Consider the following 16,082-nt stretch of genomic DNA (forward strand, 5'->3'; position numbering starts at 1 on the left):
GTGCGCCTGGAGCAAAACATGACAGCAAACAAATACGAGGGAAGGAAATTGGTGGTGATTTAATCTGGTTATTTTTTCCAGTTTCTCCAAAAAGGATGTCATAAAGATGGGATACCAGCAACTTTTAGTTTACTTGACATATGTACTAGAACTGAAGCATACTTATATTATGTCTGCACTTATGGTTTGGACGGAGCTTTCCTGAAGTAAATGTCTCAAAGCAGCCATTGTATGAAATGGAGCTTGATAAAGAATACCTGTTTTGTTCACAGTTATGCCGTATAATAGTGCCCACCATTGTGTTGTGGAAGTAGAAAATTTCTTGTTCGTATTGGGAGGAGAAGACCAGTGGAATCCTAATGGTATGTACATAATAACTAATGGAACTATAAGAATATGTGAATAGTGCAGAAGTACAAAATATCCATTTGCAGATGTACCTCAAGTTATTTGTCTTCGCTCATATGACTGCAGCCATAGATGTTATATACCGACAGTCAGCTGCCCTTCTAGTGAGATGCTGTTTAAAGGAGTTTGTGAATTGCAGTTTCATGTCTCTTTTTATGTATGCAAACACAATAATATTCTGTATCTGAAAAAAATGTAGTATGCGAGTCAGCCCATTAGGCTGTAACCCTAAATTCACTTGCAGCAGTAGAACCTCTGGATGAAGTGGACTGCCAAACAGCACACAATGGCCACATTTGGACGTTATGCTAAACCATAGTTGAATATTATGAGAGTGAGCCACAAACCTGGACTAACATACTCATACCTCCTTTGGCGGGTCCCCATGGAGTTCAGAAAGTGGTTAATGCTTACAGTGGTTTGTATTCAATAAGCCAGCTTCATAATCCATGATTTGAAGTTGGCTTGTTTCAAACAAACTATTGTTAGCATTAACCACAGTTCATTGGGTTCAAATAGTATGATAAGCTGTGGTTAAGCAAAAACAGCTCCTTGTGGTCATGCCAAAGTGTGAGCATGCAAGGTTGAATCTTGCTGCAGCTTCAAATGCTATGTTCTTTCTCACCCACCCACCCAGCTAACACAGTAAATGGGCTTGGGAACTGAGTGCTAAGCAACCAAGGCTTTCTGCAACCCCAAAAGCTTGAGGACACTGTCAACAGCATTCTGTGATGTACCAAGCCCTTCACCTGCACCAGAGAAACTCCACATATGGTGGAGAATATTCCACAGGAGCAATGAATGCTTTCATGTGATGAAATAGGAACTTTGTGTACATGTTCTAGTTCCTCTCCATGGGCAGCCAAACTGCTGATTTGAGGCTTTGGTGCCTTTGTCATTCAAGCTACCACATCTTCTTTATTTGTGTAGACAGTGTTTTCCAGACTAAGCCATTTGATGGCAGCTGTTAGGAGTTTTAACCAGCATTTCATGCTTTTATATTATTTTATTTAGAATTTTTTCTACCCTACTCTTGAGCTGGGGAAAAAATATATCCTGGTTTAAGATGAATACAAACAAATCAGACTTTGCCCTCAGCCTTGCAATCTAAAAGGCATGGCACAAAAGGAAAATAGATTGGGAGGGAGGAAGAAAAAGCACACTGAGGTAGAAGTTCTTAGTTACAAGCTCTTCTGAGGACCAGCTGGTAGGGAGACAGTTCAAAGAGAAGAAGAGCCAAATGTGCTGGTCTCAGCTGTGCTGATGGAATGGTCCTGCATGCCTTCTCTTCCTTCCTGTACCACACCCTGATGAAAGGAGGACCCTGGCTTCCAAACACTGTGTATTTCTTACTGCAGTAAAGCAATGTTTACAATCAGTGCTTTTCTTCCAGTTCCAAGCCAGCCCCTTCCAGGTAAAATGTTATGTATGCAGTATCAAAAGACTCCTGATTGTTCCACTACACATTTATTTCTAATCTTGTGCAAGGGATTCACATAGAGATTATCTAGTAGTATGTGTTCCTTATTTGATTACTTCATAAATTTTCTGCAGAGAGAAATTAAACAATTTAACAGACTTCTGAACAAAGCAAAAGAGAACAGTATGCCTTGCAAAATTTAAAATATTGTCAAGACATTGTTGAAGAGCTTGCACATGAGGACAGAGTTGCAGTTGTAGCATTCTGTGTAACAGAGATAATTATGACTGGCAAACTATGAAACAGCTTGCAGGTACACATTTTCACTTCAAAATGCCAGAAGATCCAGCTGAAATTACATATACTGCATATATTTTATTGTGAAAGACCCATTTCAGCATCTGCACTAAACCAAATTATATTGAAGTGTTACATCTGTTCCTTTCCTTGAAAACTGAGATAAACTAGTCCATTCCATGGGCCTGTATCCAGTAGGTTTTTGGGGTTTGTTTTTTTAACAAAATATTTAAATCAATGTTTTGGAAGAATAGCTTTTCTACTTTATTCCTGAAATGCTACTCCACAAAAGGTTACAAATATCATAATTACTTCTAGAACTGTAACCTATAGTTTGAAGACTGTTGCAACCCCCCAAGCCTTCTCCCATGTTAAAATACCCTTGACCCCCCAAAATTAGATGGCACTCTTAGCAGAACCAGTGGCATGGATGGGGTATCTTCCCAGCCTTAGAATTCACACTTGAGTTCCCTCTGGTTTTTCATGATGGCTAGAGTAGAGCTATGTGGAGCACTGAGCTGCAAAGGGAAGCATTGTGCAGGAACACCTAACTGCTGGGCTACTTTGCCCCACTTCTTTTCCTTCTATTGTTTCATGTTAATAGTGGCAAGGTAGTTTGCCTAACAGGGAAGCATATTAGCGGGTGGGAGTCTGTTTAGCACTGCCTCCCCAAACAGAGGGCATCTGAGTGAGATCACTGGTCCATCTGGCACAGCCAAGCTCCCTATTATTCAAAGGAGCCCTGCTTGATTTCCCTATTAAATGTGGTGCTGCTTATTTACCATTTACTGTATTTCAAAAGCCTATGTAGATCACCATTCAGTGCTGAGTTGGAAGGGGGGGGGAGGAATGTGAGGAACAGTTTCCAGCAAGGGATTAAAAGGAGGAAGGAAGGAAGGTTTAGAGATCAGAGCAGGTGTAACCAAGGAAAGATATAAGTAAGTAAGTAAGTAAGTAAGTAAGTGTTGAAGGCAGGGACTGGGGAAGGCCATAGATGGAAGGTGAAGACGGAAAGAGGGAGAAGCATAATTGTGGGCAGTTGGAAGGGGGTTTTTGTACATGAAGGGAATTGAGGGGCATTGTTCCAGAAAAACATCGAATATAGATTACTGATGAAAAGAATCTCTGGGATAACTTCCACTCTTAGAATTGTTGCATAATTAGGCATTCATATATGAGAGCTGCTTAACGTTACTAAAATATTATCCTAAGTACTCAAATACGATAACAAGACCAGAATGCATAATATGATCTCCTTACAGACCTTATGGTTTACTTAGCATAGAATGATGAGATTTGGGGCACATTATATGTGCAGTCTGAAATTGCCCAGCAACTAAGTTCTCCACTTGTTTGGACTCATCAGCTTTGCATGTTCAGTCCCGTAAATAGCACCCACCGGTGAATAGCATCCACCAGTGACATGGGTGGCGCTGTGGGTTAAACCACTGAGCCTAGGGCTTGCTGATCAGAAGGTTGGTGGTTCAAATCCCCGTGATGGGGTGAGCTCCCGTTGTTCGGTCCCAAGGGCGTACCCACCACGGGGCAAGTTAGGGCAGCTGCCCTACTCTAGAAGCAAGGCTGGTGGGCAGAGGCGGAGCACAGCCCGGCAGAGCGCGAGTTCGCCATTCCCGCCGCGCCACGCCGCACCCTCCCTCCAGCTCCCCGGCGCGCCCTCAGGCAAGGCCAAGCGCGGCGGGGAACCAGGGAGCGCGGCGCGGTGGGCGGGAACGCCGAACTCGCGCTCCGCTGGGCTGGGCTCCGCCTCCACCCACCAGCCCTGCTTCTAGGGAGGGGCACAGCCCGGCGGAGCGCGAGTTCGCCATTCCCACCCGCCGCGCTGCGCCCTCCCTCCAGCTCCCCGTCGCGCCCTCTGGCAAGGCCAAGCGCGGCGGGGAACCAGAGAGCGCGGCGCTGCGGGCGGGAACGCTGAACTCGCGCTCCGCTGGGCTGGGCTCCGCCTCCGCCCACCAGCCCTGCTTCTAGGGAGGGGCACAGCCCGGCGGAGCGCGAGTTCACCGTTCCCGCCCACTTTGTGGCCCCTCCCCTTCCGTGCCTTGGCCCCTCCCCTTGCCCCCCCCCTAGTTTTGATCCTGGGTACGCCCATGTTCGGTCCCAGCTCCTGCCAACCTAGCAGTTCGAAAGCACAAAGTGCAAGTAGATAAATAGGTACCGCTCCGGCGGGAAGGTAAACGGCATTTCCATGCGCTGCTCTGGTTCGCCAGAAGCCATTAGTCATGCTGGCCACATGACCTGGAAGCTGTACGCCAGCTCCCTCGGCCAGTAAAGCGAGATGAGCACTGCAACCCCAGAGTTGTCCGCAACTGGACCTAATAGTTTACCTTCACCTTTATGAGCAGGATGGAGAATACGCTGTTTTCACCCTCACAGGTGTGGAATTTTCATTTCACTGTGAACCATTTTCTTACATCGAACCTTGAAGGCCTGTTGGGTAAGAATGTCTGTTAGAAATTAAAAAAACACACAAAAGACACAAAACTGTATTTTATTTATTAATGCAAATTCAGTGCATAAAATAAAGAGGTTATAAGCATTTGAGGTTCCTTTACACTAAAATTATTTACCTGGTGCACTACCTGCTACACATTTATTTCCTTCTGAGATACATGATTGTGTTGTCATGTAGCTGTGATTCAATTTTTTTAGTCACACATACAAGAAACAAGAGGGCTTTTTGAGATATTTGTGTGGTGAAGCCTCAGGTGTTAAACAGAAATTGCCATGCACTCCCTTGCTCCAGTCTTCTTGCTTTGATGTCAATCTGTATGTAAAATATACTGCAATCTTAATATCTTGAAGGCATGGAGTGCCAGAGGTTAGTAGTCGGGATAATGTAGACTTCCACAATTAGCCTTTGCTTTGCTTTGCATTATTTGTGACTTAGGGACAGTAGAAATGCATTATTTTTTTAGATGGCACATATAAATCCTTCTAAAAGGCAATATTATAAAAGGCAGTATGTATTTTCCTCTTTGTCCTATATGGGAAAATCTCAAGATTGTAACATCAAATCCCTAACGTAAGGATGCCTGAGCACTTGGTAAAGATGTGTTCACCTCCCTATAAGCAATCAACATCACCCTCTTCCCACTGCAAACAGGGGAGACAGGAAGGAATGTCAGATATACTTATGATTATACAGATTGCTACAAAATATTCATGAAATGCCACGAGAAGCCATCTCCCTCAGAACAATAATTTCCTATTGTCATAAGATTTATGACACTTAAAAAAATGCTAGTGGGTTTCTGTCTTAAAGAGAGACTTGTAGGGAACGTTATGAGACAGAGCTAAAATACTTTGTTTTTTACAACTTCCATAGATACCTATTAAGAACTGTAGTTAGAGGCTGTTGATTTTGTGTGTTTACGTGCTTTGCTCTAGAGGGAAGACCTCCATAAAGATTGACAAGTGAAAGGAATATACTATTGCAGTGATTTGTAATGATAGAAAAGTTAAATGTGAAACTAATTTCTTTACAGGAAAGCACAGTACAAACTTTGTTAGCCGGTATGATCCTAGATTTAACAGCTGGATACAACTTCCACCCATGCAAGAGAGGTAAATGCTTGCTATATATTTGGGGTTGGGGAAAGGGTGGCTGTTTTACCTAAGAGAGGAAGATGGTTGGGGTTTAACTTAGTGGTGAAAAAAGCGAATGGTGAAAGTGAAATAATGAAATTGATTTGCACTAGCAAATAAAATAAAATAGTGCTACATTATCTTTCTGCTGACAAGAAGGTACTTTCAAGTAAAAGCTGAACTGCTACATCCTTTTCATAGAACCACGGAATTGTAGAAACAGTGCTTCTTTCAACTCTCCAAAATATTTCACAATTACTATTTTCTATTCTATTTTTGCTTTGCTTTCCTTGAAATTCAGTGTGCATTGGCAGAGCAACCACTCCTTGCCTTTTTGATCACTTAGGCTGGTAATGGCAATACCTGCTGGGTCCCTGTGCCTGCCCACTCCACATAATCAGGTGGTAGAAGAACCTGGCAGAAGCACACTGGGGAAGATGAGAGGTACCAAAGGTGCTACCTTTCTCCCTTTGTCCTGAACCTTCTCCACCCACCATAAGCATTATTTGCTCCCCAGCCATTTTAATTATTAAAGTAATGTATTAATCTATCATCTTGTTTAATACAATGTCAAGGTGACTGTGAAAAGTTCAGACCTCAGGTAAGCATGGAGGTGTTCAGTAATCACACTAAAAAAAAAGCCAAATATAAAATAGGAAACAGTGAAGGACCAGAAATCAAGCACCTAAATGTATAAAATGCCTTGCAAAATTGCAAAGGAGAATGAGGAAGAGCACCAGCAAACAGCAATGGAAAGTGCATTCTAAAATTTGGGCCAGGAAGAGTAAAAGCTCCACTTCTAAACCGGGCCTTAAGCCAGATTAAAGTGGGTATGTATAATCCACTTCTACACCATGTTGTTCAACTTCTCCCATAGAGAGAGACTTGATTAGGGACTCCCTAGATTTCAGGTTGGGGAACGGTTATAAATTTGTGCTGTTATTATGCAAGCCATTATCCAACTCCTAATACAACACAGATGCATAGTATATAAAGCTTTTGGGGATACACTTTAGCTAGGACATCCATAAAAATTGAAGATGTTCAGCTCGTTATCCAGTTGAACAAATCTACTTGTCACAGCCTCACTGCCTCTAACTTAAGGCAGATTTAGTGTCTGTAGAGCTTGAGGGTTTTTTTAAAAAAATGGACAGCTTTAGATTTTTCTTATAAGCCTGTCTGATATTTAAAATATCATTTGAAGTATTTAGAAGTCCAAATTCTGTTTCAAAATGGTGTTCTAATTATCAAAACCCTTCTTTGCCAGGCTCTTAAAGTGAGATAATTAACCTTCACCCCCTTAGCTGAGCCTACATAATTCACAGTGATCAATTATTTCAGTGTTGTACGAGCCTCTGAGGATAAGACAGTATTGCTGAAAATGTGATTAGACATTTTAAAATATGTGAATTGTTTACTGACTAGTCCCTTGTGACTTCTTTGGAGACTTCCAATTTATTAAGTCAAGTGCCTTTCAAGACAGTTTTTAGTCATTCGTATTCTTTAATAAAGAGCTCCTTTTTATGACAAAATGTGTGCAATAAGGATATTTTTTTCTCCTCCTGTGAAGCAATAGTTTGTTTGTTTATAGTATTGATAGACTGCACTATAACAAAATTCTCAGGACAAGTGACAACAACAAAACGATTAAGAATTTATTTATCAATATATTTATTATTTTATTGAAAATATTTATATGCTGCCTTAAGAAGTCAAAACTCCCTCAAGATGGCTTCTATAAAAACAGTGATTGTAAAGATAATGTAGTATAATCACAAATAAAAAACGAATAAACCAGTAATAATAAGACAGGCAGACATCAAGTTCGAAACTAAAACATATATAACCAAGATCCTCTGCAGCAGAAAGAACAGCAAATAAAAACTCCTTCGAGAAAAATTCAGTAACAGTAAAACATGATATGGAATAAAATTCTGTGACCCTGTCTGGAGAGCCCATCCACATGAATCATTCTCTGGAGGGAGAGAACATGGATTCACTTCTTCCCCAATAAGTATTCAGCCAACCATCTGTTGGGCATTGCACAGCCTGTACCTTCGTACAACACTGCACTGGGTGCTGAATACTAATCAAAAAGGGCCTCTGCAATGAAGATTCCAAAGAAGTGTGCATGCACACGAAAGCTCATACCTATGACAAACTTAGTTGGTCTCTAAGGTGCTACTGGAAGGAATTTTTTTTTATTTTTTGTTTCGACTACGTCAGACCAACACGGCTACCTATCTGTAACCAGCATTTGTTAGTTAAGAAAACTGGGACATGATCCATTTATGTCCTACTGATTTCATCGGGAGGGTTAAGTATGCATTTAACTTCCTCCAATTGAAATTAATGCAAATTTAATACTTTATTTTTTGCTGGATTCTTTCCTCTTTTTTTATAAAAAAAAAGTGGATACAGTACTGCACTTCAAGTGCAATTACACCCTCTTTGTGACGTAAGTTGGCCTTTGCTCTGAAGTCCTAGCTATTGACATAGTTGATGCAATACTGATGAGGCTGAAAATCTGTGACTTAGATGTACCCCACTTTAGCACATGAGCAAGTTTCCATACAAAGTCAGCAACAGCAGAAACAGATGTTCAGCTCACCGGGAGGGCCATTTTGATGAGAAGTTGATGGAGGGTGGTGACCTGCCTCCCCACCATGGACTTTCAGAAAGTCCAATGGCCTCAGCTATACCACCTCCAAAGAAATGGTTCCGAAAATGGAAGCAGGAAAAGAAGCATGGCAGAAACGAAGAAACATTAGAGAAAATGGCTGTCTAAAGCAAGCACGGAACAATTTGAAAGGTTATATTTTCTTTTATGAGTTCTTTGCAGTCCCAAACATGGGGATGTGCCTACACCAATGTTTCCCAACCTTTGGTCTCTAGCTGTTTTCGGACTACATTTCCCACCATCCCTGACTGGTGTTGCTAGCTAGGGATGATGGGAGTTGTAGTCCAAAAACAGCTGGAGACCAATGGTTGGGAAACACTGGCCTACACAGATAGGATTTTCCATGCCCTGGAAGATTTGTTTCTCTTCTGCATTCCAAGAGACCTTCAAGGAAGGTAACAATGTAATAAATTCAGTTTTCAGTTGTTAAAAATAGCACAATATAACATCCAGAATTTCAAAACATCAAGAAGTACAGAGAAACATAGTAGCATAAAAGAGGCACAATATGGCCCTGGTCCAACGGTGGCATGTAAATTGGAATGAATGGAACAATTTTTCCTGCAAAGTATTTGGCAAACTCATCACAATGGACAGCCTCTTTTTCCTGAAAGGCACAGTTGCAATAGCTCTTTGACCACCTAGAAAAGCTATGTTGGGTGATTCTGAGCAGATGCAGTGGTGACACAAAAGCCATCTTCGCCATTATCACTGTCTCACAGATTAAGTTATAAAATGGGTCCTGGCCTCTGTTTTATTCAATCCATTGTAAGTCTTCTGCTATTACTCCAGCTGTTTTATCACCACCTGCTCCATGGACTGACATAGAGCTAGTTTACCACTACATAAGAACAGGCTGCTGGATTGCATGTTCCATGGGGTGTTTTGGTGGGTGAGTGTGTGTAAACAGTGAGGTCAGAAGGAAATGTAATGCAGATAATTACATATTTAACAGTGACCAATCACAAAAATGTTGGTTTGATGAAACGGAATAGAGAGAGGCAGCTTCTTGGTCTTTAATAGGGAGCTGTTCTCTGTGTCCATACCTCTGTTGTATTGCCTACTGTTGCTGCTGAGTAGCTGTCCTATATTAGGGGGTTGTCTGAGAGCAATTGGAGGTCTGCCACCCAAGGCTTGTGTGTAGGAATTGTATTTGTCCTGGATGAGCTGTAGATCATTGATGATGAGCTTGAGTGGCTTTGGCTTGGCTGTTGTGACATCAAGTGGTAGTTTGTCATTTTCTTTTCTAGATCTGTTCTGTAGAAGATTGGTACCTAAGAATAGTTTGGCTTTGTTGATCTGATTTTTCACTTTGGGTGTTTGATGTGATTTTTTTTAGTTGTGAGGCTCTGTCCTGTCCTATGAATCTGAATGGATGTTGTTGTATCATAGAGCTCAGCTGTAAACAATGAACTCTTTAATGTGCTCGGGTGGAAGCTGGAAGCATGTATGTATGAGTAACAGTCAGTAGATTTCCTATATAAGGATGTGCTAATATGTCCATTAATAGTTGTACATTCATGTCCAGAAAGTGAACCTCTTGCACAGTGTGTTCTAGACTCAGGTTGATGGTGAGGTGATGTCCTAGTGGAACTGCACAAGTGCTCCCTTACCATAAGTCCAGATAATAAAGCATGTCATTGAAATCTCAAATGGACTCTCATATTCCCCGGCTGACTTTGACAGCTATACCTGCAAAAACTACTGTGGAAAAGTCCTCCCTAAATATGATATTTGAGGCAAAAGCATCCTCATGGACTCCTTCAGCTGTGATTTTCTCCAGCTGTTTCTCCAGGAGCAGCTTCCTTATCCCCCTATTTAGTCTGGTGGAGCAGTATAGTTCCATTAGATTGAATGTGGGGTTTAGGGTTGTTTCCCTGTAACAGGTGTGTGTTCAGCAACACATCCTGGCTTCTGTCCCTATAGTAGGGAGATTGTAGAAGGTCATGACCTAGGTTTTGGTTGTGTTCTCGGCCATGGTAAGAGAATTGAACTACGTAAGTGGGAAGGTGCTGTCTCTGCCTTCTCATCATGTAAAACTTGCTACTGCACTTAACTGGCAGGATGCCTGTGCTCCTAATCTTCCAGAGCTGGGGTAGCCAATGTGATGCCCTTCAAATATTGTGGACACCAACTCCTACCGCCCCTGACCATTGGCTATGTTGGCTGACTCCTATGGAAGTTGCAGTCCACAACATCTGGAGGGTAGCTCTCTTTGGCTGTCTTTTTTCCAGCGCTTTCTAGAAAGTCTCACCAGTGTTCTGTTAAGGTGCATTCTCCTATATTCCAGCAAATCCACTTTTCATTGTTCATGCTAAAGCAAAGAAAGACTAATATGTTTAAATTACATAACATATATTTTTTGATTAAAATCACTCCAGCTGATTTTAGGGTCTCTCTAAAAGGGTTCTTGGCATTGGTATGATCAGTAATAACTCTGGTAGCTTTTCAATCTAAGACTGATAATCAAACTTCAAGATTCAGGGCATAAATTCATTGCCTTTGGGGATCAGGAAAGAATTTCTTTTACTTTTCCCATGTAACTGCATTGTAAAATTTAGCTAAGTTCATTGCAGAGACTTTTCACAAGCCACTGCAGGACCTGTAGCTGGGCTAATATCCTGATCCACAAGAGTAATTTGATGTAATTTCTTTTACTAGAGATGGCAATATATTTCTCAGGACTAGATGTATATGAGGGGATGATTTCTTTTCTAAACTGAATTTTTAGTGCAATATTTTATCATGGAGGACTTTTTATAGCAATTAAATTTTACATTAATTAACTAGAGCTCTATGGCTCAAGTGTAATTTATTTAGTGGAAAAGAAGGATAAGGGAAACTTAAAATCTTTACTATTGGGAGTTTGCCCATAAAATACACATTTAATCTGAAGAATGAAGCAGGCTGACTGTTACATTTCTGCTCCTAACAGTGACACTATGTGGATGAAATCAAGAATGCACATAGAGGATACATTTATGAGGAAACTTTTTTCTAAATATAGCTGAGACAGAAAAACAACCATTTATTGTCTTAGTCACACACACATAACCTCCATATATAAAAAATAAGCATATGTCTCACATACATATTTCTCACAGGATAATAAAGTGTTTCATTCATAACATTTTAAATTCACTTGGTATTAAGTAAAGCTTTTATAGTGAAGGAGCAAATAAATGATTGACACTGATGTGTGCAAAGTAATGCATAGACACATAACATGAAGAGAATTTGTTCATTTCTGAGAGAGAACCTGAGTCACTGAGAATCCAAGAGCATTTTAACAGTACTCTTTATCTTTCAAGTAAGTGGGTTCTTGCATGTTCACATGCAAATGCTAAAGCTGTTGTGCAGATGTAACCAGTGGAACCTGCAATAAAATGTTGAGGTGTATCTTCCTTCCTAATAGGAGTGCTTCTGTTCAGGGTTCTAGCTAATTAGTCTCTCCAGTTAGGACATTCCACTCCTCCCCTATTCTGATATGCTCAAATCCTCATTGAGCTGGAAGGTGGTTTTTTGTGTGAGGATTGCTTGTCTTAAGTTGTCTTTTTTAAAGACTTCTCATGCTTCTGCAAACTTTCAGGGCTTTCCCACAACATGCTGAGATTTCTCTCTTGTTTCTCAGTGGCCTCACGTTGGCCATGATCCTAGTAGCACTCATCGCCTTAACTTCCGGTTAAAAAGGGAAAATATACTACATTTGCTAGAAAACATATTTGGACTAAAAATGGACTTTGTTCCAAGGCTCAAAGGTGCTTTCATGATTGTGCGAGAAATGAAGTGTCTCCTATTATGTTTTTAGAAATAGAACATTCAGGAGTACTGTATTAAAAATGACTTGAAAGCACAGCATGGTAAGACAGTCTCCAAAAATACCGATCCCATGCTCTGGAACTAAGGAGATGTTCAAAACTTTGTTGAGAGTTAGCCGGATAAACCTTTGTTGGATGGCAAGAATGTAATACAAGGAAAGTTGTTCTATTTGCAGTAGTGCAGAAAAAAGGGGAAAAAATGATAATTGAAGAAAAAAATCTGATGATGTGGTTCTCTTAGTAAATTGGGAACAATGACCCATGAAGGACTATAAAGAAAGTGAATGTCAAGATAATTTATTATTGTTACATTATCTATCCTTCCTTCCCCCCCCCCTTTTCTTTTTTTTACTTTATCTTACTGAGTTGCTGTTATCCTTCCATGGAACCAAATATCCTAAACATTAATGAGTTCTTGCTTAAATCTTCACTGCCAATAAAATTGCTTTTAAGGTAAACTTCTGCTTCACCTAGTCATTGTGTGCTAATTGACAATACTACATAAATTGTTCTTCTGAAAGACTACACACAGAATGCTCAGAGGGAATCGTTTCACAGTCCAGTCACACACCCCAGTTCACCAATGGACCACTGGACACACTGAGGTCAACATGAGCAGGAGTGTCCAAGTTCTCTTCAGCATCTTGTGTATGGAGCATTTGCAGTAAAAAGAACAAATCGGACGTTTCATGCAAATGTCTTTGTGTGTGTGTGTGTGCTGGAACCCCCTGTATAGGTCTGGCCTGACCTGAACCAATGCAACAAGTATTCCAAGCAGTTGCTTGAGGCAGAACAATTCTAAAAAAAGTTCTAATCATTTAGTACATCTAGCAAGGGGAGCAATATAGGGGACAAACATTGGGATGCACTCCAGAATCCTGTCTCTAATCAGGCCTACTAGGAGAAATGTGCTGCATGAGCCCTTGTGAGATCACAGAGGATGCTGGTTCACAATAGCCTTCAATGAAGCACACCTAGACCTTTTTAAGTGTCCACTTTCCAAAGCTGAACTGCCAGGACTAACCAATGTTGTGGTCCTAGCAACTCATGTGTAAGATGAACTCCCAAAATACCTGCAGAACACCCTACACCCTCTCTCTGTATACTTTCTGTACACACCATCCTTTCTTGCATTTTTTTGAAATTAATAAGCCCCAATTCTTAACTTTCCTTTGTAGAAGAGTTGCTCCACCCCCCTGGTCATTTTGGTTGCCTTTTTGGTACATTTTCCAGCTCCATGCTATCTTTTTTTGTATTCCATGTGTAGCTGCTCCATAAAGCCATTATGATGTTGGCATTTTGATTTTTCCTAATGATTCCTTTTTTGTAAATGAGAAATTGCAATGGATAATCCAGAAATCATTACATGTGAATAGTTTTGGAAATTTTGGGTGGTGCTTTGGGGTGGGGAGGTGGGGAGTGGTCCGAGTTGGGAGTGCACTGCAACCTTTTTGGGAAAAGTCACCCAGATTCCCAGGGATAAATGAGTGGGGGAATTCATGTTAGAATAGCAGATGATAAGTTCTGTAAGACAGAAGGATGGAATTAATTCTAGTCACTAGAAACTAACTGCTCTATTTGTTTTTTCTCTAGGAGAGCCAGTTTTTATGCCTGTCGGCTTGACAAAAGCTTGTATGTGATAGGTGGGAGAAATGAGACTGGCTACTTGTCAAGTGTGGAATGCTATAATTTAGAGACAAATGAATGGCGTTATGTATCTTCCCTACCACAGCCCTTGGCGGCACATGCAGGAGCTGTACATAATGGCAAAATCTATATTTCTGGCAAGTTGTTTTCTAAACTCCCCTTCATCGCAAAACAAAACCCAGTTATTCTTTTAAGGTGTTGTGCTTCCTTTAACTAATGAAGGTATATTTGATTTGTAGGAGGTGTCCACAATGGTGAATACGTTCCCTGGCTGTACTGCTATGACCCTGTAATGGATGTCTGGGCTAGAAAACAAGATATGAACACAAAGAGAGCAATCCATGCATTGGCTGTAATGAATGATCGACTGTATGCAATCGGAGGAAATCATTTGAAAGGTCACATTTTTAATAGCAAAACAATGTAATATTCTATCTTTAGATAAACACTATTTTTGCTGGGCTAGTTAACTAAGTTTAAAACCCTGCCACACAATTTAGCATGATGCTTATGATGCTTGAGCCGGCATATATATATATATATATATATATATATATATATATATATATATATATATATATATACACTACATTAAATAAATGAGTAATGAATGCTTTAGATAATATAAAAATGGGAACTCCATTACTCAGAAGCATGGATGATTTGCCGTCACCGTGAATTCATTGTAACAAACAGATTATTTTTGACCCAAATTGCCAACAGTATTTCCCTCTGTAAATCGTTTCCCAAGCTGGAGAAGAAGCTGTGTTAAGGCTCTGCTAAGAAACAAGTCCTTAATTTTAGGGGTAATATTTAACATTTAAAATCCCCCACTCATCTCAAAAATTGTCTACAGATTTTATTTCTACCAATCATTCTTTGCATTCATCTTACTAGGGGCTACACCCCTGCTTGCTCCACTTGCCAACACCCCTGACCCCATTAACCCTCTACAGCTTCCCTTTCCCACCCTATGTAACTACTAAGTTGGATGCGTGAAGTTTTTTATGTCATTGCTCATTCTCTTGAAATAAGTGGTTTCACATTATTTGATAATTGTGTTGTACAGGTTTTTCACATCTTGATGTCATGCTCGTGGAATGCTATGACCCAAAAGGTGATCAATGGAATATTCTGCAAACTCCTATTTTAGAGGGTCGCAGTGGTCCTGGCTGTGCAGTTCTTGATGACAGCATTTACCTTGTAGGAGGCTACAGCTGGAGTATGGTATGTATCTCTGGCTGTACATGGATCTCTCGGTTATCATTTGAGAGCATTCTGCAGGAATGATACATATCTAAATAAACTGCTGTCAGAATCTTTGATATATGGAAAATATCTGGCCGATTTATAACCTGCTTTGGAAAATCAGTAGTCATGATTTCTTTTTAAGCTATTAACATCAATCAATCAATCAATCACCTTTACTGGCTTAAAAAAGTGCATCGTACACTTGGATCAGAACGCAACACAGTTAATGAAACATAGTAGGAGATAATTTAGGATAAAACTGTCCAGATATCATGAGGTACAAAGATGGCTCTTAGGACCTATGGTGATGTAATTTCATAGTGTCACTCAAAAATCTTGCCACATTCTCCACAATACCATTACTACAATTGCTCAGCAGATAAGGCACCATGGAAGAGTCAATGCGATAAATCCCCTCCTTCAATAAGGGGGCCAAATACTTATCATATATTTTTGCATAAAATGGGCAGTCAAATAAAACATGTGTGATGGATTCGACCTATTTTGTGCCACAAGGGCAGTATATTTCAGAGTATGGGATTTTCGAGAATCTACTTTGCAAAACTGCAGATGGTAAGATGTTAAATCTTGCGAGTATTCCCAAGCCCAATGGGGAACAGGTTTTGTTGGCTGCACTGCAAAGGGTTTGAAATTCAATCTCTAGAAATCTGCATTTGATTGTCTGGAATGCTTCCAGTTGTGGGAGCATAAGTAGTGACTCGAGTGATAGGCCACAGGTTCTGATTTTGCTCTCAATGCAAGCTAGCCATTTGGAGTGGTGGGATTCTGCCAGCATGTGGAAAGTGAAAGAAGCCGGATCAGACATGAAATGTAGGCAGAGCCAGAATTTTATAGTGGTGAGCCACAGTAGTCCACAATGGTGAATACGTTCCCTGGCTGTGGTTTCCAGTAGCCTTTGTCCAGTTTCCACACACATGGCTGCAAAGCTATTTACGTG

The 16,082-nt window shown here is 40.6% G+C and overlaps 1 protein-coding gene across 2 annotated transcripts in view; it reads left to right on the forward strand.

The window, feature by feature from the left end:
* The window catches only part of KLHL14 (kelch like family member 14), a 61,439-nt gene that overhangs the window by 41,427 nt on the left and 3,930 nt on the right, over positions 1-16,082 (forward strand). For both annotated transcript variants that reach the window (XM_060277848.1, XM_060277849.1), the window contains exons 4-8: positions 273-362; positions 5,629-5,707; positions 13,820-14,010; positions 14,113-14,271; positions 14,943-15,100. In XM_060277848.1, the coding sequence (XP_060133831.1) occupies positions 273-362; positions 5,629-5,707; positions 13,820-14,010; positions 14,113-14,271; positions 14,943-15,100 (677 nt within the window). The remainder of the gene's footprint in view (positions 1-272; positions 363-5,628; positions 5,708-13,819; positions 14,011-14,112; positions 14,272-14,942; positions 15,101-16,082) is intronic.

This window comes from Zootoca vivipara, chromosome 8 (assembly GCF_963506605.1).
Source record: "Zootoca vivipara chromosome 8, rZooViv1.1, whole genome shotgun sequence".
NCBI classification, from domain to species: Eukaryota; Metazoa; Chordata; class Lepidosauria; order Squamata; family Lacertidae; genus Zootoca; species Zootoca vivipara.